The 24,084-nt window shown below is 59.5% G+C and overlaps 2 protein-coding genes across 5 annotated transcripts; one reads left to right on the forward strand and one right to left on the reverse strand.

Annotated features, from left to right (window-relative positions):
- The first annotated feature begins 1,766 nt into the window (after positions 1–1,766).
- Positions 1,767–4,132, forward strand: LOC140629685 (heat shock transcription factor, X-linked-like). Its single transcript, XM_072819226.1, has 2 exons — positions 1,767–2,383; positions 3,349–4,132. Exons 1-2 carry the CDS (start codon positions 1,775–1,777, stop codon positions 3,565–3,567), a joined length of 828 nt encoding a protein of 275 aa, XP_072675327.1. The 5' UTR covers positions 1,767–1,774; the 3' UTR covers positions 3,568–4,132.
- Positions 4,133–10,960: 6,828 nt separating this feature from the next.
- On the reverse strand, positions 10,961–17,865 carry LOC140629679 (melanoma-associated antigen 1-like). Of its 4 annotated transcripts, XM_072819218.1 has the most exons (4): positions 17,486–17,865; positions 14,644–14,711; positions 12,957–13,050; positions 10,961–12,796 (listed from the first exon to the last, which is right to left on the reverse strand). In XM_072819218.1, the coding sequence occupies exon 4, from the start codon at positions 12,773–12,775 to the stop codon at positions 11,750–11,752; it is 1,026 nt and encodes a 341-aa protein (XP_072675319.1). In that variant the 5' UTR covers positions 12,776–12,796; positions 12,957–13,050; positions 14,644–14,711; positions 17,486–17,865; the 3' UTR covers positions 10,961–11,749. The 4 variants fall into 4 exon arrangements, with proteins under 4 accessions (XP_072675319.1, XP_072675318.1, XP_072675317.1 ...); XM_072819217.1 differs by lacking the exon at positions 14,644–14,711; XM_072819216.1 differs by lacking the exon at positions 17,486–17,865 and having other exon boundaries at positions 14,644–15,831.
- Between the last annotated feature and the right edge of the window lie 6,219 nt (positions 17,866–24,084).

A 24,084-nucleotide genomic window follows, 5' to 3' on the forward strand; every position in this document is an offset into this window, starting at 1 on the left:
CCACCAAAGAAACCTCGGGCTCCGAGAGCTGCTGGGAGAGCCGCGAGTGAGCACAGAGGGACGCAGATCCTCCAGGCTGAGAGTCTCCTGCCTGAGAACAAGCAGTCGTTTGTTATAGGAGGGACAGGGGCACCGATGGACTCATCCAGGAGAGGAGGGAGGGTTTAATGCAGGGGGCGGCAGATGTGTCTCAGCCTGGCCCCACTGACGCCCAGCACCCCAGTACGACCGGTCCCTGGGTCCCGGCAACCTGCTGTCTCCGGGAGAGAGGAGGAGCATCTGGAGTGGCAAAGCCTTCCCTGCCTGGTGTGTGACAAAGGTGGCACAGTCCACTAGTTTTGCTCCCTGCAGCTGTTCAATAAACCGATTCCTCCATTTACATGCTACCGTGTCTATCGTACTTTAGACGTGGTCCAGGATACAGGAACTCCCAGCCAGCGTGCACATGGCCTCGGGCAGCCACAGGAGGCCAAACATCTCTAATAAATCCTCAGGTACAGCCTGAACGGACAGAGTTTAGAGTGAAACACAGACACCCTGGAGACTCGACCTCTGGCTGGGGACCACAGACCCATTTGTTACAGCTGAGGAGCCTGCTGAGAGGATTCTCGAGTCCTGAGACAGTCTACCCTGAAATGGGCACTTTGGTGGTCCCGAGGCATTGCCCGGTGACACCAGGGGCTGAGGACCGCTTACGTTGTCGTAAAATGCCCTGTGATTTCTGGCTAGCTCGCCCTGGCTGGCTCTGCGCCAACTCAGGTGGCATTTCAGCCTAGGGTTTTCACCCACTGGTGACGGAATGTGCCTTACTAGAAGTCAGTGGCCACAGACTATTTAGGACTTGCTTTAGAAAAAATGCTCTCAAGTCTGGAGACACAGAAATCTCCGGAGGTCATCCAGTGCCAAGCCAGAATCGAGTTGGGGAGGAGTTGGCCGTGCACGAGGGGGAGAATGTGCTAGAGAGGCTTCTCTGCCTGGCCACCTCTTACTGATCCTCCCAGCTGCACAGCCCAGAGAAGGATCTCGGAGCTCATACCCCGGGCACTAGTCAGGACTGGTGTCCCTGCTATGTTAGTCAAGTGATGTAAGCCCGGTGTGAGGCCAGCGGCCCCCACCCTGTCACGGAGAGCCCAGGACCTTCCTGGGAGTCAGTGGCGGGGTGCGGAGGAAGGACCTGTGCAGGCCGTGTGAGTCACGGAGAAGGCGGCCTCTGCATCCTCCTCCTCAGTCTGCAGGGTGTAGGCGGGGCACCTGGCCAGGCCACGCACCTGAGGAGCAGTCGGCCATGTGCCTTCCGGGGACCCACAGTGGGTGGTGCGGAAGGGTCCCCGTGGAGGACCTTGCCGCCCTGGCTAGGACCCTGCTAAGAGGAGCACGTGGCCGCGGCCTTGACCCTGGTCAACCAGCGGGGCGCGTGTTCCTTGCTGGAAAGCCTGAAACTTGATGAGGTGCAGAAGGCCCAGGGGCCCAGGGGCCCAGGGGCCCAAGGAATGAGCCGTGAGCCACTCAGTCAGCATGTGCATGTGTGGGTGCGGGGCAGCCGCGCCCCCGGATGGGGGGCAGAGGGCCCGCGAGTGTTCGGCTCGATCGTCAGGCGCGTTCAGTAAAGCGGTGGACGACCCTGTGGGCCCCAAAGGGTGGCGAGCAGCCAGGTGGCCCGTGCGGCCAGCCCTTTGTCATGTCACTGGCTGGCTGTTGGTGATGTCACCCCCAAGTGTCCTCAGCCCCTTTGTGCTGTCCCAGGCAGCCCTGCCGTCAGCGGGGACTGCTGGCCATGCCACACTGTCCTGTGTACAGAGATGAAGGACGGGCCACTGCTCAGGATGGCTCGCGAGGAGGACGGCCATCCGACAGGCCCGGGGCCGGGCCAGCACAGGGAGCCACCTCCGCCAGAAGCCGCGGCTCCCGCCGCCTGGCAGAGCAGTGCTCTTGCAGCAGAGTCGTCCCGACCGGTCCCCTGGCGGCCGAGGACCCCAGCTTCAGGCTGCTCCTGGAAGAGAACACGTTCCAAGCCCTGGCCCAAGAGCCTCTGCTCAAGAGGCCCCGCACCGTGGAGGATGCGCTGTTGGTGGCAGGCGGCAACCTGCTCTGTCTGCCCTTTCCCAAGAAGCTGTGGAGGCTCCTCAACAGCAGCCGGTTCACGTCCATCTGGTGGGAGAAGGACGGGACGAGCATCGGCCTCAAGGAGAAGCTGTTTCAGAAGGAGATTCTGGAGCGGGACGGGCCCGACAAGGTGTTTGAGACCGACTGCACGAAGAGCTTCATCCGGCAGCTGAACCTCTATGGATTCAGCAAACTGCGCCAGGACGTGCACACATCCTTCTGCCTCACCAACTGCTTCACCGGGGGAGTGGGACCGGGGCCGGTCCGTGTCCTGAGCAAGGTAACGGCACCCCTCGGGCCCCGCCGAGCAGAGCCGTGGGCACTGGGGCGCTGGGGCCAGGGACGGGGGGCTGGAAACCCCGGGACCACCGCCAGGGAATCAGGGCCCGTGTCCCCCAGCGGCCGAGGGGTGGCGCCGGGGAGCGAGCCCTGGATGAGGTCCCAGGACAGTGCCCAGTGGGTGGGGCGTTGTGTTCAGATACCCCATGAGGGACATGTGTGACCTGGAGCAGATGCGGGAGAGGGAGAGTGGGCAAGGAAGGAGGCCCCCAGGGTTCTCCCCAGGAAACACTATCCCCCCTTGCCCCACCTTTCCTATTTCTTTGTTTCTCATTCGGTTTGGTGTCCCTGTGAGATGAGGGGCACCGGCTCAACTGGCCGTGCCCATGGCTTCGCAACCCCTGGGGGTGGAGGGCCACCCCGAGTGCCACCCGGCCCTTCCACCCCTCACTCCCAGAAGCCCCGCCCTCCTGCCCTCCTGCGGGGGTCCGCCACACAAGGTCCTCGGTGGCTGTGCACACCCGTCCCTGACCTGTAGCTCCGAGTCAGAGCTCTGTGGGGGCCGGGTCGCCTGGCCAGGGCAGTGTCATCCCCGAGCACCGTGGGCAGCCGGCCGAGGGTGGAAGGATGGGCCCCGGAGGCCGAGAGCCAGGGACACCCAGCCAGGGGGTAGTCGGATGGCCCTGATGCTCCTTCAGGAAGCCCCTACCCCTCTCCCCTGCGGGCTTGTCCGCATCCCCAGCGCAGGTGGCTCTTGTCCTCCCCCAAGGGCACTGGGGCTTTCAAGTCAGCGAATGTGGCCTAGGGAAAGCAGGGGCACAGCTTCCCTTTGGGGCTGCGACCTCTGGAGAGGGAGGCCCTGGAACCCCTGGCTCAGAGCCCGGAGGCACCCAGAGCGGCCTTGCCGGTGCCCCGGGCCCTGTCGTGACCTGGAGTTTCTGCCCCCCTTTCCATTCGGAACCTCAGTTACAGTTCTACAGCAGCCCTCTCTTCAGGAAGGACTGCCCCCACCTGCTGAAGAAGAGGAGAGCGGGCGTGAAGGCGGCCCAAAGGCAGGAGGAGGACAAGGCTGAAGGGCTGGGAAGCCCAGCGGAGGCGGATCCCGCCAGCGGGCACCAGAGGAGCTCCTGTCCCCTGCGGAGCACCAGCCGGAGCAGCAGCGGGAGCAGCAACAGGAGCTGGTGAGCGGCCAGGATCATCGCCGTCCCGCTGCCCAGGACAGGAGCAAGTCTGCCCCTCCCGCCCCAGTCAAGAGCGAGTCCGCCCCTCCCGCCATCCTCGGGGCGGCTGCTGAGCGCCCCCCCGACCCATCGCGGTGCCGAGTACCAGCCCTAGGACACCGGTGCGCCCGTGGCTCTCGTGGCTGACGTGGCCGTACCCGTGGCGGTGCCCCGCCCTTGCCCGTGCTGTGCCTCGCCCTGCCGCCCCTGCATATGTACCCTCATCCACCGCCGCCCGTGGACCTGGCTGCCGTTCCCCCTGTGCTGCTGCACCTTCCTCCCTTGTGTTCCCCGGGATGATGCCTCTGTGCCACCCGTGGGTGCCTGTCGAGGCCGCAGGGCCCATTGACCCCATGCCCTCCATTCCTCCTCCCTGGCCCCGTTCCCCTACTGCCTGGTCTGCCACTGTTTCCTGGGATACCTGCCACCTATGGCTGGGCGCCCAGACTGCCCCTACAGCGCTCCCTACCGCAGCTAGAGGGCTCCCACCTCGGGCGGGGCAATAAACCGGACGGTGACCGGGCTGTTGTCTGCTGAAGCCAGGTACTCCCGGCCTCTGGGACGTTTCTTCTCGAGCAGCTGGGAGGCCTCAGCTCCATCTGCTGCCCTGGGTGAAGATGGAGTACAGCCTGCCACTGCCGTGTGCGGGGCCCTGTGCGCACTTAGGTGCCCGGGGTCCCGCCTCTGCTCCTACAGAGGCCCGTGGAGGCACTGGGCAGGCATGAGAACCGAGCATCGGGGCCCCAGGGGTAACCGGGGCCTTGTGCTCCTGCCCAGCAGGCCCATTTCCCTCTCCGGTGGGGGCCTGGGTCCCACAGGGCCTTCGCGTTCCCCACACCAAGAGGTCAGTTCTCCCCAGGGCAGAGGGCTCAAAGGCGGCCCCCCAGTATGCAGCGCCCAGGTACGGATGGGGACAAGCGCCCCCAGAGCCCTCCAGCGTTGCTGTGCAGGGGTGCTCGTGGGTGCCCGGGCAGCAGCATCTACGCTTGGCTTTTGCTGCAAGAACTGGACCTGGGACTCTCTCTCTCTCTTGAATGAAATGTTTCAAGGGTGCTCTGGGCCAAACCTGGAAGGACAAAGCCCCGGTTGCCGGGGTGTCCCTCTTCTATACAATGCACTGTTTTAGCGATGAACCTCTTTAAAAGGCGATTGTCTGAAGGAGCCTAGGAAATGAGCGTCCACAATCTCCCCAGAGCAATTAAGTGTCCTGGACCCCAGGAGGCCTCCGACATCAGGCAGAAGGGGATAGTGAGGGGTGCCTCCCGCCAGAACCACAAGGCATCCCTCTCCTCTTTTCCATTGCATGGCAGGTAGGGTGTCCCCCCAAGAAGGGGCAAGAGCCCGTAGGACATGCACACGGTCCGACGTGGTCACTGAGCCCTCATTCCCCTGAGTGTAGCACTGCTCTGGCCACGGCGAATCACTCCGGCCCAGCCCGCTCCCTTCGGAACTGACGCTCACACCCACATCCTCATCTTTCCTAAGATTCCTTACCCCGGGGAGTCCTCAGCTCATAGGTGGTACATTGGGTTGGCCTCTGCATCTGGGTCTTCCACATGCCCCCCGAGCCAGATAACACCCAATTGGGAAAACCACTTTCCTATAAACGTCAGCAGGGGGAACCTGGCTGACATATAAGGCCACAGGGAAAGGCCCAGCAGGGACAAGCATCAGGAGGATCACCTGCTTTTCCATGGGGGCATGGCCGTAGGATGGAGATGGACCCCCCGCGCAGCAGCCCCAGGCCCCCCTTCTCTCTGTGCCTTCTTGGGTGAAGGCGCCAAAGGGTGACGGGGGGAAGGTGAAGGAATCGGAGCCTTTCGGCCACTGAATGGCCAAGCCCAGGTGAGGAAAGCACGGGCATCGCCTGTCCTGGAGTGCATGCTCTGTGGACACAGGCCCGCCACATTCGTCCCAGGGTCCCTTCAGGGCTGGGGGACGATGGGGGCGCCCGCTCATCACGAGAGTCACCGTGTGCAACACCAGCGCCATAGGGACTGACTGGGTGCCCGGGCTGTCACCCCAGAGGTAGGCATGGGTTGTCACGTGGTTCCGCAAGGGCAGACGAAGCAGCACCCGACACCGGGACCCTTGGCAGCAAGAGCTGAGACCTCGGTCCCCACCAAGGCCTTCGAAATCCCCAGATCGGTCCCCAAAAGCAGTGGTCCACCTAAGACAGCCATCCACACAGGGAAGGTCTCCCTCCTGGAGATACGGGGCGGGGTCTAGAGACACTAGGTGTCCCAACTGGGGAGCGGGCCGGAGGAGGAGGGGTGCTATGCCGCCGGAGCACAGAGACCAGGGGCGCCGCTCAACAGCCCGCGTGGCCCAGCACAGCGCCCCCACACACACGCAAAGGAGGACCCTGCCCCCGTGGCTCCCTGGCCCTGGGTGCTGACCCTGGCCTGCAGTGTGGCCCATCCCACCCCCACCCGATGGATCGCGTCCTGCTTCCACTAGATACCACGAAGCTCCTGAGGCCTCAGTTTGCACAGGAGCCTCCGGGAGGAGAACAGCCCCCGCTTCCCAAGGATGAAATCCAACCGAACAGTTCACTAGCTAAGCATGATGATAGTTCTGGTTACAATATGGTTGTTCCAGGTCACCACGGCGACAGAATCCATGTCACTCTGAGGAATGCCATTTCAGACACATTCCGGGGCCCCTCAAAACACAGGAGGACACTGCTGGGGTTCCTGAGTCCCTGACCGGCCCCTGCAAACTGTGCATGGCAGGCGTCACAGATACGAGGGTTGCTCTGTTATTTTTTTTCCCAAAAATTTATTTTTTCATCAGAGACAAACACAGAGAGAGGCAGAGACACAGCAGAGGGGGAAGCAGGCTGCCTGGATGGAGCCTGATGTGGGACTGTATCCCAGGACCCCGGGATCACGCCCCGAACCGAAAGCAGGCGCCCAAACCCTGAGCCTCCCTGGCGTCCCATTCCTCTGTTCTTTGCTAACTTTCTGAGGTTCTTTTTTTTCCAGTACCAATAGGTTTTTATTGTATTTTCCCGGGGTGAAGAGAGGAGGGAAAAAGGTCATCATGTGTGTTACACCACACTAGCAGGTGAGAAAGGAAGTGCCCGCCCAGCAACATCACCCAGCAAATAAACTCTCCCCAGAGCTGGAGGGGCTCCAGCCCCGTAGGGCCCAGAGTCCTGCAGTTCAGAGCTGAGGGGAATGGAGCAGGCTCAGAGCAGGGAGCTACAGCTTTCCCGACGCACGCCCCGACCACCCCAAGAAATTGGAGATTTCACACAAAGCTTTGGTTTGTGGCAGTCCACAGGGAGTTACATGGGCCCGTGCCTGTTAAAGGGCCTTGTGGCCACTCTGACAGAAGCTTCTAGCACCTGCGTAAAAGTTCCTGCGTGACCTGAGTATACCTTCAGCTCCCCTTTCTGGGTCTTCCGCACCTCCTGTGTACATGCAAGTCTCCCCTCGTTGCTTCTGCTTCCCTCTACCGTCAGACCGGAGACTAAAGCAGGTTCGCTCCATGCAAATACAAGTGTATTAGTATGAGTCACACCCAGCAATGGTCTCCACACAGGAGATGGGGAAGGAGGGAGGAAGTGTTCTTTGCTTCTTCAGAGTGTGGGGCTTTTCTTGGCAGGGAGGATAGAAGAGGGGTAGGGTAGGAGCCAAGATTTTAGGACCTCTGCTTCCTCTGCGGGAAGCAGGCGCCATGGACCAGTAGGTAAGCATCGGAGAGGCCCCGCCGGCGTCTCGTCCATATCTCCAGCTCCAGCATGGTCAGAGGCGAGGTGACAGGGGCAGGGATGCGCCCTGGGCCACAGCCTTCGGCCCGGCGCAGGTCCTCAGAAATGGGCGGGGTGCCAAGTTCCCGGGATGGACCTCGCCTTGGGTCCCCAGAGGGCCGGGCCCACTGTGCTCCCCCAGCTTCCGGGCAGAGGAGCCTCCTCCTCCCCAGAGCGGTCATGCATTTCCCGTGCTGACCGCTCGTCCCATGCAGGGCCCCCGCGCCTCCTGCTGTAAGTGCCTGTGAGGAGCACCAGGGGGCAGGAGGCACCAGGACAGGAGACCCTGGGGTGTGTCGGCACTGGGTGCCTGTGGGACAGGCTGTACACCTGGTGACTGCGGCCTCTGCTTCTGCCCTGAACGGGGCTCCTGTCCGGCCCCTTGGAGCTCAAGCACTCAGACCCCTTGCCCCTCCGCACACAGGCCAGTAGCGCCCCCTGATCGCATTCCTGGGCAGGGCAGACATTGCTCACTTGTGACCTGGGAGGGGAACAGGCCTGGGTAACACATCCTCAGTGGGAGAGCAGGACCTCCCCCCGCCCCAGGCACGGGGATCAGAAGACAAGCATTGCCTGGTTCCCAATCTCCACACCCGGGGAAAGCAGGCGCAAGACAGACGCTAACGACTGCGGGGTCTGTGGACGCCGATGTGGACCGGGCCTTGTCCTTCCGGGCGTCACCCTGCCTAACGCACAGCAATGCTTGACCTTGCAGGGAGACTATCCCCGTGTCACCCTTGCGACCGTGTGACCCGTGTGACCGTGCACAGGGTCAGACTCGTGGAGCGTCCATCGGGGGCAGGGGGAGCAGTACAACGCCCCGTTCAGCTGAGCACCCTCCAAGGGCGAAACCTGGTGGCTTAGGCCTCAGGGTCCTCCCTGCCGTCAGTAGGAGTCCAGCTGTCCTCCGCGGAGGACATCGTGCCAACGCTCCACGTCCCATGATTGGGGGACCGTGGGAGTGCCGGGCACCGATGCCACCCACAGCTTGACATGGACCCCCGCCCACGCGGCCTCTTAGCAGCGCCTCAGGGTCACCATCGTTTCTACTTGGATGCCAGGCCCCGGGGCCGTGTGGAGGCAGGACCGAGTGTGGGAGGAGGGAGAGGATCCCACACGCATGGGGCTGGAGGAGCTGTGGCCCCTCGAGGGCCTCCCTGGGGTTCAGGCTTGACCCTGGCCCAGTCTGGCCCCTTGTCGCCCAGCTGACTGGTGCCCCATGTCATCCCGCAGGCTCATTGCCCTAGGCAGGCCGCACGTCAGCCACCCAGCAGGCCAGCACATCAATACCCCACCCAGGGGGTCTCAGGACCCGCACTGCATCCCCACAGGGGGTGGACCTGGGAACCCTTGGCACACCCCCTCTCTCTGGGGGCGGGGCCAGCTTGCCTTGGCCAGCTCCGGGCCTGAAGACAGGCAGGGAGGCCCAAGTCGGGCCCAGGAATGGCCCCAGGGCAGGTGCCAGTGGTATTTGTCACACAGGGCAGGCAGGTGGAGGCCAGATAGCAGGTCAGAGAGCAGCCAAAGGGTGCATTCAGAGAAGGCTTGGCCATGGCTCAGCAACGAGGTCTCCTGAGGAGCAGGACCATGGCCAAGGTGCCTTGTGCCAGCCTGTCAGGGCAGCAGCTCAGGGCATTTACATAACGTCAGGACTTCCTGCTGGGGACAGGGAACGTTGTGCATAATCGGCCGTGGCCTGGTGACAACTGCCAGACACCTAGCCTCTGTGTGTGAATACACTGTGGGATAGGACCTGGCACCCCGGAGATGCCTCCCCGAGGACCCACATGCTGGTTCTCAGACATCCTGAGTGCTCTGTGCGAGCAGTCCATGGTGGCCTGGATCAAACCCCGGGCCCCAGCAGTCACTTCCCTCCCAGGACACCATGCAGGGTCCCAGCATCCAGCCGCAACTGTCCCACAGGGCCTGCTCCTGGGACTTGTGTCAAGGCCACCAGCCTCAGGATGGCGGGTGCTCCTCCTCCCCCCTCTCGTGGGGCAACTGACTTTCTGCACTGCCTGCCTCCAGGGTCCCCAAAGGCCTTCCTGCCCGGCTGCTTGCAAAATCCTCATGTGAGCCAGGGGGCCTGTGAGGGTGTGGGGGAGCATCCCGGTTACCACCGCCGTCACCCACTACACTTTCCTCTGCTCAAAGTGCCCATTTCGGGACTCTAGGGTCCCGGCGGCTCTGGGGATGGCTGATAGGTACACACCCCGTCTCTGCCTCAGCTTCAGAGAGCCAACCTCGCAGTGGCCATCACGAGGACACCAGCTTCACAGAACGATGGCTATGACCCAGGAGTTCTCTGACAATACCCACCTGGCACAGTCGCCAGGGTCACCAGCTAGGAGGGTAGTTTTCTGGCCCCTAGGACACGCACCGCCAGCAGCACAGCCTGGTCAGCACCCCTGGGAGCACAGGTAGGCAGAGAGGGCATCCCCATCTGGGGACCCCCACAGCAAGATGAGCATCCGTGAACAGCAGCACTGGGGAGAGAGCAATTGGAAGTGGGGAGACAGGACCAAGACCCAAGGTCTGCAGGCTGAGGCCACGGTCAGGAGAGACAGGGCAGGGCGGGCAGCAGGGGCTATGGGGGCTGCCGGCTGGGCCCCAGGAGCAGGACACCCCCAATCCCGGCCCGGCCACTGGGCAGCGGGCTGCCGGCCTCCCGAAGGAACCTTGTGCGGGGCCTGAGAGGATTGATGGCCGTGTCTCGGGGACCCAAGGGTCAGGTGGCAGGAAGGACTGCCCACCGGCCCTCTCTGCGGGGCACAGAGGCTCCTCTGCAGAATTCCCCCAAGCAGCCACCAGCTGTGGGGCAGGTGCTTCCAAGGCAGGATCACATCTGATTGTCACTACTTTGCACACTCACATTGCTGTGGTGGTTCAGGGGCAGCGATCCCTCCTCACTCCTAGCACCTTGCTGCAATTCCCATGGCAGGAACCTCGAAAATCTCCACGGGCTGGCAATGTGCTCTTTCCCCTGATGCACTGCCACCTGCCAGTCTCTGTTACTGTCCCATTTCAGGAGAGACCGGCACACGGGACCACTGGCAAATGAGGACCGTTAGTGGTTGGGAGAAGGTCCAGCCTTATTGTGACGTCCCCCACCACACCCCCTGCCCTAAGAATTTCCTGTTCCCGTGACATATCCCAGGATGGGAGAGCAAGGGAAACCGAAGAGAAACTGAGCAGAATGAGCTGTCTGCACACGACCCTCCCAGACCACATAGGATTCAATGGCCTTGACGCTGGGGCAGGCTTCTTGCCCCACTGGGGGCAACGCAGACCTCCCACAATTTCAGGAAAAGCTCTGGGCTGGTGGGCTAGTGCAGGTCTCAGGGCACCCCTCCCTGCCTTCCTGTGGGATAGTGGCTGCTAGACAGAGTCCCTGAAGGCGGTGTGACCACGGGCCCCCGTGTCCCCCGTGCTCACACACAGGGCCTTGCAGGGAGCAGAGCTCAGCCGCTGTGTGGCTGTGAGGGAGCCGCCAGCAGGGCTCTCTGGCCTCAGTCAGGAACCTTCTCGCCCATTCCAGCAAAACCAAGTGAATGCATGAGCGCACATCACGTTACTTTGGAAAATAGGCACACGGCACAGGTAAGAAGCAAAAGTGAACAAGGTTTATTTTCCTATTTCCACCCTCCAGCACTTGCCTGCTCCACTCTTGGCCTTTCCAACAGATTCCAACGCCATTGCCCTGTGTTTTCATCCAGAACCCAAACAAGGAGAGAGGGTCTCCCAACTTGTATCCAGGGCAGACAAAACTCTTAACTCTTGAACTGGGGGGCTGTCAGGGTAGCTCAGCGGTTTAGTGCCAACTTCAGCCCTGGCCATGATCCTGGAGACCCGGGATCAAGCCCCATGTCAGGCTCTCTGCTTCTCCCTCTGCCTGCTTCTCCCTCTGCCTGTGTCTCTGCCTCTCTCTCTCTCTGCACTCTGTGTATTCTCACAAACAAATAAATAAACAAATAAACAAATAAATAAATAAATAAATAAATAAATAAATAAATAAATAATAAATATTTAAAAATATATTGAACCGGGGAAGTACGAACGCGAAGCGGTGTGTGTCACTCACGCACTGGGCTGCGGGAACCTTCTATCCCAAGGAACAAACAGGGAGAGCTTCCTCAAAGAAACCAAGCTCTGGATGTCGGGGTCATTGTAGAGCCCAGGCCCCCAGAGAGGCTCTTGGCCCTGCTTTCCCCCAAAATGCCCTGGCCCTTAACCCCTGAGAACGCCCAGGACTTTCTCTTTACAAATCCAACGAGACAACACCGGGAGGAAGCACCCTAAGGCCTCCCTTCATGCCGGAACCACAAAAGCTTGAAAAGGGACTGGCTGCCCCTGGGGCTGTGGCCCCTTTTCCTTATCTCAGAATCTTTTCTCACAGGACCAGGGAGGACCCCAGGTTGTTGCTACCGATCTGGAGCAGAAAGTCCATGACCTGCACCTTGCTGGTTTCCTCGTAGGCCCTGGGCCCCCACAGGAACTCATTGCGGGCAGGGTCACTGCCCGCCACCTGCCGGCGCTCCAGGTAGCCTTCCTGCACCCAGACATTGGTGAGGCGATCCACGGGCTCCCCATAGATGGTGTTCTCTTGGCCATCGTACACTGCCGTGAACCCCAGAGTCTCCCACACCTCCTCCTCAAGGACACATCCATCCTGAAGTAGGATAAACCCCAGGATCAGCCCCAGGAGGCTGGTCTTGGGGATACCCCACTGATCGCTCAGCATCCCATCCCAGGTGAGGCCCAGGATGGGGTTGAGGACGTAGGAGTGCTCGCTGGGATCCACTTCAATCACATCTAGGCCAAAGACCAGCCTCAAGCAGATGGACGCTTGGCTCAAGATGGCGGGGAAGTCGTCCTGGTATTCTGGGGAGAAGACCTCCAGCATCTCTGCCTTGCTGATGGGCTCCTTGGTGCGATACTTGAGGAGCAGGAATACCACCAGGGCAGCCGTCTTCATGCGGAAACTGCCCTCCACCAAGAGCTCCTCATCTCCCGCCTCCCCTGGGCCGCTGGGGCCAGGAGGCTCGGGCTGGCCAAGGCCACCAGCTGCCCCACCACTGGGGGAGGGGTCGGCACTCTGAGAGCTCTGGGGAGCACTCAGGGCCCCGGCAGCAGCACACCCTTCCTCTGGGGCGCCACAGACCATGCCACAGAAGGACAAGGAAGGGGAAGAGGAGGAGGAGGAGGAGGAGAAGGAGGAGGAGGAGGAGGAGGAGGAGGAGGAGGACAGAAAGAGATGAGATAGGGGGTCCGGGGGAGATGGGGGAGAGGGGGGAGGTGGAGCCTCCTCCTCCCCTTCTTCCTCCTCCTCAGCCCCAGACAGCTGAGCATCCACCAGGCCCTGGGCCTCCTCTAGGTCTCCCTGCTTCCAAAGCTCGCTGCTATTCCTCAGGGGCATGGTGTCAGATTCGGGCTGAACCTGAAGACAGAGTTGGGAGAGCTTGTCAGAGGGCAGCCCGGCCAAGATACCCCGAGGTGCCAGGGCTGACAGGGGGCCGTGCCGGGCTCCCCTGCAGAGGGCTCCCGTGTTGGGCTGGGAGAGCCCCTGACACCAGGCTCAGAGAGAGCGTGCACCTCACCTGGACAAGTGGCTCTGGCCCGTGCCTCCTCAGCTCTGTGTCCCGAGGGACGCCCGCCTCAGACCGAGGCCTCCGCTGCCAGTTCTTGAAGTCCCTGCAGGAGGGAAGGAGGAGGGTCCTCAGGATGCAGACTGCCAGCCCAGCCCTGGGGCCCAGTGTGGACAGGAGGGTTGGCTTACAGTCTGGGAGGTCCCCGGCAGCCCAGGTGGGACGTTCCCCCCCAGGCCTCTCAAGGGTCTGCCCCGGCCCTGTCCTTCTCAGGCCAAACATCCCTGCAAGAAAACAGGGCCTCGACACTCCACAGGAGGAAGCCAGGGCCCAAGCCCAGGCCACACTTGCCAAAGTCCAGGGCCAGCTCTGGCTTCCATCTGGGCTGGGATGGGGTGCCTCTGTGTCTTCACCTGGACCCCACACAAGGCCTGGGAAGACCCTCCGGCTAGCCCTGAGGCCACCCTCTTTGCACCTTCCTTGCAAGGGCCCCTGCCACGACTCCCCACCAGCTAAAGTCCAGAGAAATCAGTTGGGCCACCGGTCCCGCCTCTCCCCATGGCCCACACATGGTCCCTAGGGATCCTGCTGTGGGAGGCATCCCCTCATTTCTCACCTCGATCCCCGCCAGGTCCTGGACCAGGGCCATGGCAGGGCACCCGCCTCCTCTGCTGACCTGAATCCAGTCCCTCAGGCCCAGGCCCGCCCCTCCCTGAGCCCAGGGATCTGGAGAGGAGGAGGGGCTCCGTGGGACAGGCTGCACCACGGGTTCCCTTCCTAGGGCTGCCAGGGAAGGGCACCCATATTTGGGGCCATCACCTCCTGGGCCTGATGGCTGTCTTTGGGGCCATACACCCCTTCAATGTGGGGTGGGCGGGGTTCCTCAGAAGACTCTTGGCAGGCCCTGGGACTCCTAGGCATCTATCACCCAGGTGGGCCTCCTCCCACACTCTGACTGGGACCTCTCCCAGCGGGGTCCTCAACACCCTGAGAACTAGGAGAGGAGCAGGGAGAGGTACCCTGTTATGTCCTATGTCCCCATCCTGTCCTGTGTCCTCTGCCAGGCAGGTCACAGCCGCAAAGCCCCCCCGCCCCCAATCCCTCAGCAATATCAGGAAGGGCTGGCCTGGAGACTGGCCCCTCTGTCCTGGGGCGCAGATGCCTTCAGGCTCCCGGGAGGGTCCTCAGCATTATCCTGCCAGGACCTGCTCTTCCTCCGGTCCCCCATCCTCCCATAGAGGACACGTGACCCTCACACCAAGACCATACCAACCCCAGGTGAGGCCACCTTCCTGCCGCCCACCCGCCCCAGGGACAAGTGAGCATGCCACTGAGGGCCAGCGCTCTCCCATCCTCGGTGGGCTGCCCACAGGGCAGGGCCTCCCTCCACTGCACTGGCTTCTTTGGTCACGGGCCAGGTGGGGCCAGCCAGGCGTCCCCAGGGTCCTCACCCTGACTCCTCACAGGCCGAGTGCCCTCCAAACACACCCTCACCCCAACCACCCCCCGAGGCCCTGCTCCACTGAAGCACAAGCCCTCAGGCTCTAACACCCAGACGTGGACATCAGGATGGAAGCATGGGCTCATCTTGCATGGGGGCCTCCTTCCTCCCTGGACTGCATGTGCTGGGGCCCAGGGTCCCTCCCTGGACTGCATGTGCTGGGACCCAGGGTCCGTCACTCCTCCCTGTGGTCCTTACCTTCAATCCCTTTAGGCCCCAGGTTGGCTGTGGGCGGGCTCCTACCCAGCTCCTTCCGAGAGACTTGGCTGGCAAGCCAGGACAGCCCAAGGTGGTCATCGGGCCCGGGGGCTCCCAGGACCCAGTCTAGTCTGTGTCCCTAGGGCTTCAGTGCCCCTGTGGTACTGGCTTTGGCCGCCAGCCACACGTGGGCCATTGCCCCTCACCCCACCCGACTCCACCGCCGCCCACACCCTGGAGGTAGTGCTCCAGCCCAATGGCCACAGTGTGGGAGGCCCCATCGCACCAACGGCCATGAAGTTCAGGACTTGTCCACCCCCTGCAGCCTCCCGAGGCTGAAGCAGGGGCAGGGCGGTGGTGCTCGGGGCTCCCTGGGGACCGACTCCCTCGGGGTCTCAGTCCCTCGGGGGTCCTTCCTCCAGCCCTAGGAGACCTCGGGCCCCTCGCGCAGCCGTCCGGAGGCTGGGCCGCTCACACCCAGGCCCTCCCCTCTGCCCGGACCCCAACGGAGACAGGTAGTGACCGTCTTAACATCAAGACCGCAACCCAGCCCGGGGGTTTCCCAGGGCTCACAGAGGGGGCTGAGCTCGGGGGCGGGAGACAGGCTCCCTGGGCCCTTCTTCCCCCCCTGCTGGCGGGGCTCCCTGGGTGCCTGGGCCTCTGCCTGGCTCCACTCGGCCTGCCTCCCAGGACTGACTGTGGACTGGGGTGCAGGGTCCCTCGTCCTCCATGGACATCCTCGCCAGGAACCCAGCAGGACCTGGGCCCACCCTCTGCCCCCTCAGGGAGGCCCTGCTCTGAACACCAGCCCCCTGGTCTCTGAGAGCCCGGATGCGGAGGGGGGCCTCACCACGTGTTCCCAACCGCACCCACGACCTTCCCGGGACCGACTCTGGGCTGGGGTGCAGGGTCCCCTGGGCATCTTCCACATCCTCACCGGGATTCCCAGCAGCACCCGGGGCCCTCCCCTCTGCCCACATATCCTAGGCCCTGCTCCTGACGCCAGGGGCCCCCAGTGTCTCGGGAGACCCAGATATGGAAGTCTGAGCACCCATACTCCCACGTGAGGGCAAGTCCCTATCCCCCGGGGGGGCTTCACAGCCCTTGTGACCCTCCGACGGGTCCCGTCTGTTTCCCTCAGGGTCCATCACTCAGTCCCCATAGACCCTGGACCCTCCCTCCGCCCCCCCTCAGCGTCTGCTCCCACCACACCAGGCCCCAGGCTCTCGGGTACCCGGATGTCCCAGGCCTGCCTCACCCGCCGCCACCATCCGGCCCCGTCCCGCTCCTCCGCGGCCTTCCCGGGCTCACCGTGGGCCCTGACCTCCGCCGGGTCCCCTCTGTCCCCCTCAGGGTCCATCCCTCGCCTCCCCTTAGCCCCGGGACCCTCCCTCCAGCACCCTCAGCGTCTGCTCCCACCACACCAGGCCTCAGGCTCTCGGGTACCCGGATGTGCCAGGCCTGCCGCACCCGCCGCCACCATCCAGCCCCATCCCGCTCCTCCGCGGCCTTCCCGGGCTCACCGTGGGCCCTGACCTCCGCCGGGTCCCCTCTGTCCCTCTCAGGGTCCATCCCTCGCCTCCCCTTAGCCCCTGGACCCTCCCCCCCCCTCAGTGTCTGCTCCCGCCACACCAGGCCCCAGGCTCTCGGGTACCCGGATGTCCCAGGCCTGCCTCACCTGCCGCCACCATCCGGCCCCGTCCCGCTCCTCCGCGGCCTTCCCGGGCTCACCGTGGGCCCTGACCTCCGCCGGGTCCCCTCTGTCCCCCTCAGGGTCCATCCCTCGCCTCCCCTTAGCCCCGGGACCCTCCCTCCAGCACCCTCAGCGTCTGCTCCCACCACACCAGGCCTCAGGCTTTCGGGTACCCGGATGTGCCAGGCCTGCCGCACCCGCCGCCACCATCCGGCCCCATCCCGCTCCTCCGCGGCCTTCCCGGGCTCACCGTGGGCCCTGACCTCCGCCGGGTCCCCTCTGTCCCTCTCAGGGTCCATCCCTCGCCTCCCCTTAGCCCCTGGACCCTCCCCCCCCCTCAGTGTCTGCTCCCGCCACACCAGGCCCCAGGCTCTCAGGTACCCGGATGTCCCAGGCCTGCCTCACCCGCCGCCACCATCCGGCCCCGTCCCGCTCCTCCGCGGCCTTCCCGGGCTCACCGTGGGCCCTGACCTCCGCCGGGTCCCCTCTGTCCCCCTCAGGGTCCATCCCTCGCCTCCCCTTAGCCCCGGGACCCTCCCTCCAGCACCCTCAGCGTCTGCTCCCGCCACACCAGGCCTCAGGCTCTCGGGTACCCGGATGTCCCAGGCCTTCCGCACCCGCCGCCACCATCCGGCCCCATTCGGCTCCTCCGCGGCCTTCCCGGCTCACCATGGGCCCTGACCTCCGCCGGGTCCCCTCTGTCCTGGGCTCCTTGGTCCCTCCCCCCCTCAGGCCCTGGCAAACTTCCCTTAGGATTGGGCTCCTGAGCTCCCTGGGCTCGGGTCCCCAACCCCCCCCCCAGCCCATTTCCCGGGTGGCCGTGTGTGTCCGGCCTCCCCAGGGCCGCCCCCAGCCCCGAGGTGGGGGCCCAGTGACTCTCTCTCGCAGGGAGGAGTGGAGGCATGAAGGTGGGGTGGGGGACCCCCGCAGTTCTCCCTCAGCTCCTCACCCCACTCCGGGGAGGGCCCGGGCCCGTCCTGCCTCCGGGGATCCGAGGCCTCTGCCCCAGGCCCCGGCATCCAGGCCTCAGCTCGACGCCGCGGCCCCACCTTCCCCCGTGTGGTCTCTCAGGGTTCAGAAAGAGCCCCCCCACCCCCCGCCGCCCTCCGGGGCCCCTCCCCCGCCCTCGGAGCCCCCTCCCGGGGCTACCTGCTGCCCGGCTGCCGCCGGCCCGGGCCTGGCCTCCTTCCAGGGGACCCCAATGCGCCCCCCACACGAGGCCCTCCGCTCCCTCAGACCTCCGAGGCGGAAGTCGGCCCACGTCACATCCGGACCCCGTGCCAGGGGTCCCTAAGGGCTGGTTGCACGTCCGCGGGAGATGGGCTCTGCGTGGCGGGGGTAGGAGGACACCTGTGGGAGGCTCCCTGGGTCCTCTCGCGGGTCCTCCCTCCCCGGACTCGGGCGGGCTGCGGCCTCGGCTCTCTGCAGACCTCAGTCGGTGCCCCTTACACCGAGCCTCTCAGGCCCCGACGTGTCGTCCCTGAGCGCCCGAGGGGTGGTTGCTGCGGCTCGGGCCCCACCGGCTCTGCAGGTCCCGGGGTGGCCCAGGGCTGCCGGCAGGGGCACAGCAGGGTTCGGCGGCCCCCAGCGTCCTGGCACAGGTCGGCTCTCAGTCCTCACCCAGGAGGCCCTCATCAGGACACAGGCCTGCTGTGCAGCCGCAGCGCCCATAGCCCCGGGGCAGGGCAGGGGCAGGGGCCGGGAGGAAGCGCCCCTTCCCACGGGGTCCCTTGGCCAGCAGCCAGACTTTAGGGACATCGTGTTAAAGGTTTAGTTTCCTGGGGGCGGCCGAGCAGCTGCAAGGGTGTCTAGGGGTGTCCCGTATTGCGGGGCCCACTGCAGGGAGTTTTCCCCTGACATGCTGCGTCATCGGGAGAAACACACCGTCCCTCTCTACCTAGCGTGTGTCCAGTGCACGCGTATGTATAAGGTGTGCAGATTATAGGTGCTGGTATGCAAATGTACGTACATATCACCTAAATACGGACAGCGACACACGTATGTGCGTGTGTGTTCCCGTTATACATGCGTTTGTATATGTATTTATACCAAAAGTGGAAGGAGACGGTCATGTGAGAGACTCAACTGCCCATTGCTGACTTTCAAGATGGAGGAAGCATCTATGAGCCAAAGATGGTGGTCACCCTCTGGGTGTTGGAAAAGTCATGAAAACACATTTCTCCTTGGAGACTTCCCAAAGCATCACAGCCCTGCTCATGGCTTGATGTTAGCCCAGTGAGACTCTCCTGGGACTTCTGACTTCCAACATTTGTGTTGTTCCATTAATGAATTTGTGTTGTGCCACTAACTTTGTGGTGATCTGTTACCACAGCAATAGGAAAGTAATACAGTTTCAAAGAAACTGGAAATAGGAAGGGAGCTATCATATTTTGGAGGACATGGAGGGGACATAATGACTGCATGTAATGGTGCCATCCTGGGCTGCAAAGAAAAAGGGCACATTTCTACCCCTTTGCCCCCAGGGCTCTTGGCCCCTTGGCCACTGTATGGTCCCTCCGACTGTACCACCACTCTGGACAATTGCAGGTGGCCAACTGGAAAATACACAGAAGTCTGTGGCTGAGGTGCAGAGACAAGACCACCCATGAGGATGGTGCATGCCTCCTCTCCTTGCATTCCTCCTTGCAGGATCAAGGATCTGATCCCCCCAGTGAGAGAAAATGAGGGACAAGGTTGAGGGACTGGGTCCTGACAGTTGGAGAATGGCCAGCACGATTGGGAGTGTAGGAAATTGCATGAGGCTGATTCTACAGAAGCTTCGGGAGTCAAGGGATTCGTTACCACACTGTGAGCTCACAGAGCACAGTCCACTGTCTTCTTTTACTACGGGACTTAAGTCAGGCACACACGTTTCCTTAGGTGCAAGACTCCAGATTCTGCACCTTTAAGGTGCAAGGCTGGGGTGGAGGTGTTCAAAAGAGGAGCTGCCCCACAGGAAGCTGCCTATCCTGGGTGGTTCTTGTCAGAGAATCATGGATAATAGCCACTGCTCTCTGAAGCTGATGTTCTTGTGAAGGCCACTGCGAGATTGGATTTCTGAGGCCAGGGAGGGGGCATGGACCTCTCTGCCATCCCCAGAGCCGCCTGGGCCCCAGGGGTCCCGAAAGGAGCAGTTTGATCAGAGGAAAGTGTAGTGGGTGAGGGCAGTGGTCCCTGGGATACTCCCCCACACCCCGCAGGCTCCCGGGCTCACATGAGGATTTTGTAAGCAGCTGGGCAGGAGGGCCCTCGGGTCCCCAGGCAGCAGGCTGTGCAGAAGGTCGGCCACCCCACGAGAGGGGTGAGGAGGAGCACCCACTATCCTGAGGCTGGTGGCCTTGGCACAAGTCCCAGGAGCAGACCCTGTGAGGCAGTCGTGGCTGGATGCGGGGACACCTCTGCTAATGTTGCTTGCTGTGGGGAACTGGTGGGTCCAGAGTTGAGAAGGACTGGTGAGCTGTAGGAGCTCAGACACCCCTGGGCCTCCTACCCCCTTGTTGGAGTCGTTCTGGGTGCATCTCTTTAGCCACAGCCTCCTGTGTGACACATGACACCCAGGCCCTGAGCTGTTGTAAGCAGGGCAAAGCAAGTCAGACACGAGCTCACAGGCCTTGAAGACTCACTCTTGGTCCTTGTCTTCCCGATCTGAGAAGCCTCTGCTTTTTCCCAGGCAGAGTGAAAGGCCTGCTCTACACTCTGGTCTCCTTTGCGAGGAGTTGAGCTGCTGCCTGGCTCTTGCCAGACCTGCCCTGTGGCAGATACCCCTGCAGGTGTCCTAAGGCCCTTCGTGGGCAAATAAGTGTTTGCAGGTCTCCATCTGGCATCACTGAGAGCCTCCTGCTAAAATCCGGGGAAGACAGCTGAGAGGCAGGGCTAGGGCAGGGGTTCCAGGGCTCAAAGAAGGAATGGATTCCAGAAATGTCTATGAGATGGAAAAATGCAGACTAGTCTATGATGCTGGATTGGAAGCTAAAGGAGGGGAAAGAAGTGAAGAAGATTCAGGAAGGTTGTGTTTCACACTGCCTGGTTTTGTGTGCTTGTGTTTGCTTTTCCTTTGAATCTTTCTTTATTTTTCTGAAACTTAGCCATTACCTTTTGTTCAGTTGCTCTTTGCCCTTTTTCTTTTAAAAACTTCAATAAACTATTAATTTTAAACTATTTTCTTTTCGACTTGTAAAAAATTTGCAAAGATAGTACAGTTTTTATATGCCCCTCACTCAGTTTCCCATTATGACAGAAAGCAGAAGAGGTTGCTTCCGTCAATGTGGTACATTTGTTACAATTAATGGGGTAATTTTGACACTTCATTTATTAGTAACTGAAGCCATACTTTACTCAGACTTCAGCAGTGTTTACCCAGATCTATTTTCTGTTCCAGGATCCCTGCCAACATACCGCCTTACATTATTTCTAGTGTTTCTTTGGCTGTGGCAGTTTCTTTGTTTCTGAGGAGCTTGACTCTTTTGGGGAGGAGTGATTACATATTTTGTACATTGGCCCTCTGTCTCGATGTTTCTGATGTTTTACTCATGATTAGTCTGGAGTTCTGTGTTTTGGAAAGGAAGATCACAGCTGTGAAGTGCTACTGTCATTACATCCTACCAACACTACATACCAGTAGCTTGATTTCTCACTGATGAGGTTTACCTTGATCACCTGACCGAGTTAATGCCTTGTAGGTGTCTCCACTGTAAACTTACTGGTGTCATCCCCCTTTCCATACTGTCCTCTTTGGAAGAAAGTCACCGTATGTGGCCCACACTTCAGTTTCTAGGGAGTTATGCTCTACTATTTTGAAGTGAGTGTATCTGTGTAATCCAGAATTGTTCTCCTTTGGAGATCTACCTATTTTCCCATATTTATGTGTTTAATAAGTCAAATTCTTTTCTCAGTACAGACACATGGGCACTTCTATTACACTTTGGGTTAAAATCCAACACCATTCTATATATTTGTGTTGTTTAACTTGTTCCAGGTTTGGCCACTGGGTGCTCTTCCTGTTAGCTCCCTCTGTGTATACCTTCATCACGCCCCTGGCAATGTTTTCATTGGTTTGTTTTTATGTATTTGGTTTTTTTAAGCATTTCTTTATTTTCAGGCACTACAAGGTGCTTCCGGCTCATCTTGCATATTTCCCTGTCCCATTTCTAGAATCAGCAATTTTTCCATGTAGCCCTTGTTCCATTTATCGTCGTATAGTATGAGAAACCTAGGTCTGTGCACTACATACACGCATTGCATCTGTGGTCATTGCTCCTACGGCTCCTTGGCTGACAGAGGAAGAAATTACATGTGTGTTCACTACCCTATGTGAACTACCCATATGTATACAAATGTATACAAATTTTGCATGTAATCATTTATATGAGTATTAAGCTACATAAGAGTTTTTACTGATGTTTTTGGCTCTAATCCTCCACCACCTAGATCACTATAGCCTCCTCCTCTACAGTGAAAAACCTTGAGATTTGGAAGTTGTTTATATGTCAGTGTCCTGTTGTCTCTGCTGGGTTATCATGGTTATCTCTGAAGGAGCTGCTGAAATAGAATTTGTGGATGGGCTAAGCGTCAGTTCAGCTCCAGAATACCCTGGAACCTCATCAAAGTTATGCCTGCCCTCTAGCCTCTGGACTCTGATAAGGCTACCTGGCCCCTGTCTATGGAGCTCTTGAAAGGTCAAGAGTACCCATTATTTGACTGTGTGAACTGGTGAAAAATTCAACTTTTGATGCTTTTGGGGGTTGAGATCACCTGTAACTAACTTTGGTCTTCCTTATCTGTCTGGAAAGTATTTCTTTCTACCAGAGCATGAGCTACAGGGTAAGCTGGACCCCAATATGAGTCTTTGTTCCCTCACCTTTATTTAGCTTTATGACTCAGGGCATGTTATATGAACTTTTGGTGCCTCAGTGCTTTTTCTCTATTCTGTATTTGAATAGTCACCGGGAAGCTCCTCGAGGCTGGCAATTAGACTCTACCCAGATGGAGGGCAGGAGAGCTGGATGAAAAACAGACCCCCCTCAGATTCGACAGCTGACAACCCTGCTATATGTTACTCATCCTTAAAACCAACTTATATAATGATATACATTCTCCAGTGAGTGTTGGAAAGCCTAATTAGAAATTGAGAAATGTGCCCAAGTTCTCAGATTAAAGGTGATACATCATGGGAAATCATGAGTTGATACTTTGATTATGTTCAATCAAGTAATAATGATTCTCTCAAGCTGTTCCTTAAATAAATACCATAAAATTGCCTATTTGAAACTCTGCTATGGTGGAAATTGTGACTGTTTTCCATAACAATACTAGATGAATGTTGAAAGTATTGCTGTAATCACAAAAACTCTCAAATTGACTAGAAATGAAGACAGTATACTAGGTCACCTTCTGTGATGTGGTGTAGTGTGGTATGGCCTAACACAAACTAAAAGAACGCCTGCAAAGATTGGCATTTCAATTCTGATTCAATACATTGAAGGAAATTTCCATCAAATCAGTATGTGGCAGCTAAGAAAAGCTGGTTCGTTGAAAAGACCAAAAATATTGACAAACATTTAGTAAGAGAGAGAGAAAAAAGAAGACTCAACTACTAATATAAAAAATAAAAGTCGGGGTAGTATTACAGATTTTTTTTAAAGACGGTTTTATTTATTTACTTATGAGAGAGGCAGAGACATAGGCAGAGGGAGAAGCAGGCTCCCTGCGGGGAGGCTGATGTGGGACAGGAAGCCAGGACTCTGGGATCATGCCCTGAGCCAAAGGCAGAAGCTCAACCCCTGAGCCACCCAGGCACCCCAGTATTATAAGTCTTAAAGAAACAAACAGGGATCCCTGGGTGGCGCAGCAGTTTAGCGCCTGCCTTTGGCCCAGGGCGCGATCCTGGAGACCCGGGATCAAATCCCACGTCAGGCTCCCGGTGCATGAAGCCTGCTTCTCCCTCTGCCTGTGTCTCTGCCTCTCTCTCTCTCTCTGTGACTATCATAAATAAATAAATAATTAAAAAAAAAGAAACAAACAGGATAGTAAGAGAGTACTCTGAACAATTATACTCCAAGAAATTATATAACTTAAATGAACTGGGTATATTTTTAAAAACATAAACAACCAAAGTAACTCAAGAGGAAAAGAAAATTCAAACAGATCTAACAGGTAAGGAGAATGAATCCGTGATCAAAAATGTCAAAGAAATAACATCCCAAGACCAGGTGACTTCACTCGTGAATTCTACCAATACTTGATAGAAGAAAGAAATCCGCAATTTCTTCCCAAAATATAGAAGAGGAGGGAATACTTCCTATCTCGTTCTGTGTGGTCAGCAGTACCGAGGTAGTAAAGTCTGACAAAGACATCAAAAAACAAACAAACAAACAAAAAACCCTGACACACTTTCATGATAAAAAAAATAACTTTCGAAGGGAGGGGCAAAATGGCGGAAGAGTAGGGTCCCCAAGTCACCTGTCCCCACCAAGTTACCTAGATAACCTTCAAATCATCCTGAAAATCGATGAATTCGGCCTGATATTTAAAGAGAGAACAGCTGGAATGCTACAGTGAGAAGAGTTCGCGCTTCTATCATGGTAGGAAGACGGGGAGAAAGAAATAAAGACACAAAAGGCCTCTAAGTGGGAGGGGCCCCGCGAGGAGCCGGGCTGAGGCCGGGGCGAGTGCCCCCAGGACAGGAGAGCCCCGTCCCGGAGACGCAGGAGCTGCACCGACCTTCCCGGGCGGAAAGGCCTCGCAGGGAG

This window comes from Canis lupus (genome assembly GCF_048164855.1).
Source record: "Canis lupus baileyi chromosome X unlocalized genomic scaffold, mCanLup2.hap1 SUPER_X_unloc_2, whole genome shotgun sequence".
Taxonomy (NCBI): Eukaryota; Metazoa; Chordata; class Mammalia; order Carnivora; family Canidae; genus Canis; species Canis lupus.

Coding starts and splice junctions, on each gene's coding strand:
- LOC140629685 (XM_072819226.1), top strand. CDS start 1,775: ATGCCACACTGTCCTGTGTACAGAGATGAAGGACGGGCCACTGCTCAG. Junction 2,384..3,348: donor CGGTCCGTGTCCTGAGCAAG/GTAACGGCACCC, acceptor TCGGAACCTCAG/TTACAGTTCTACAGCAGCCC.
- LOC140629679 (XM_072819217.1), bottom strand. CDS start 12,775: ATGCCCCTGAGGAATAGCAGCGAGCTTTGGAAGCAGGGAGACCTAGAG.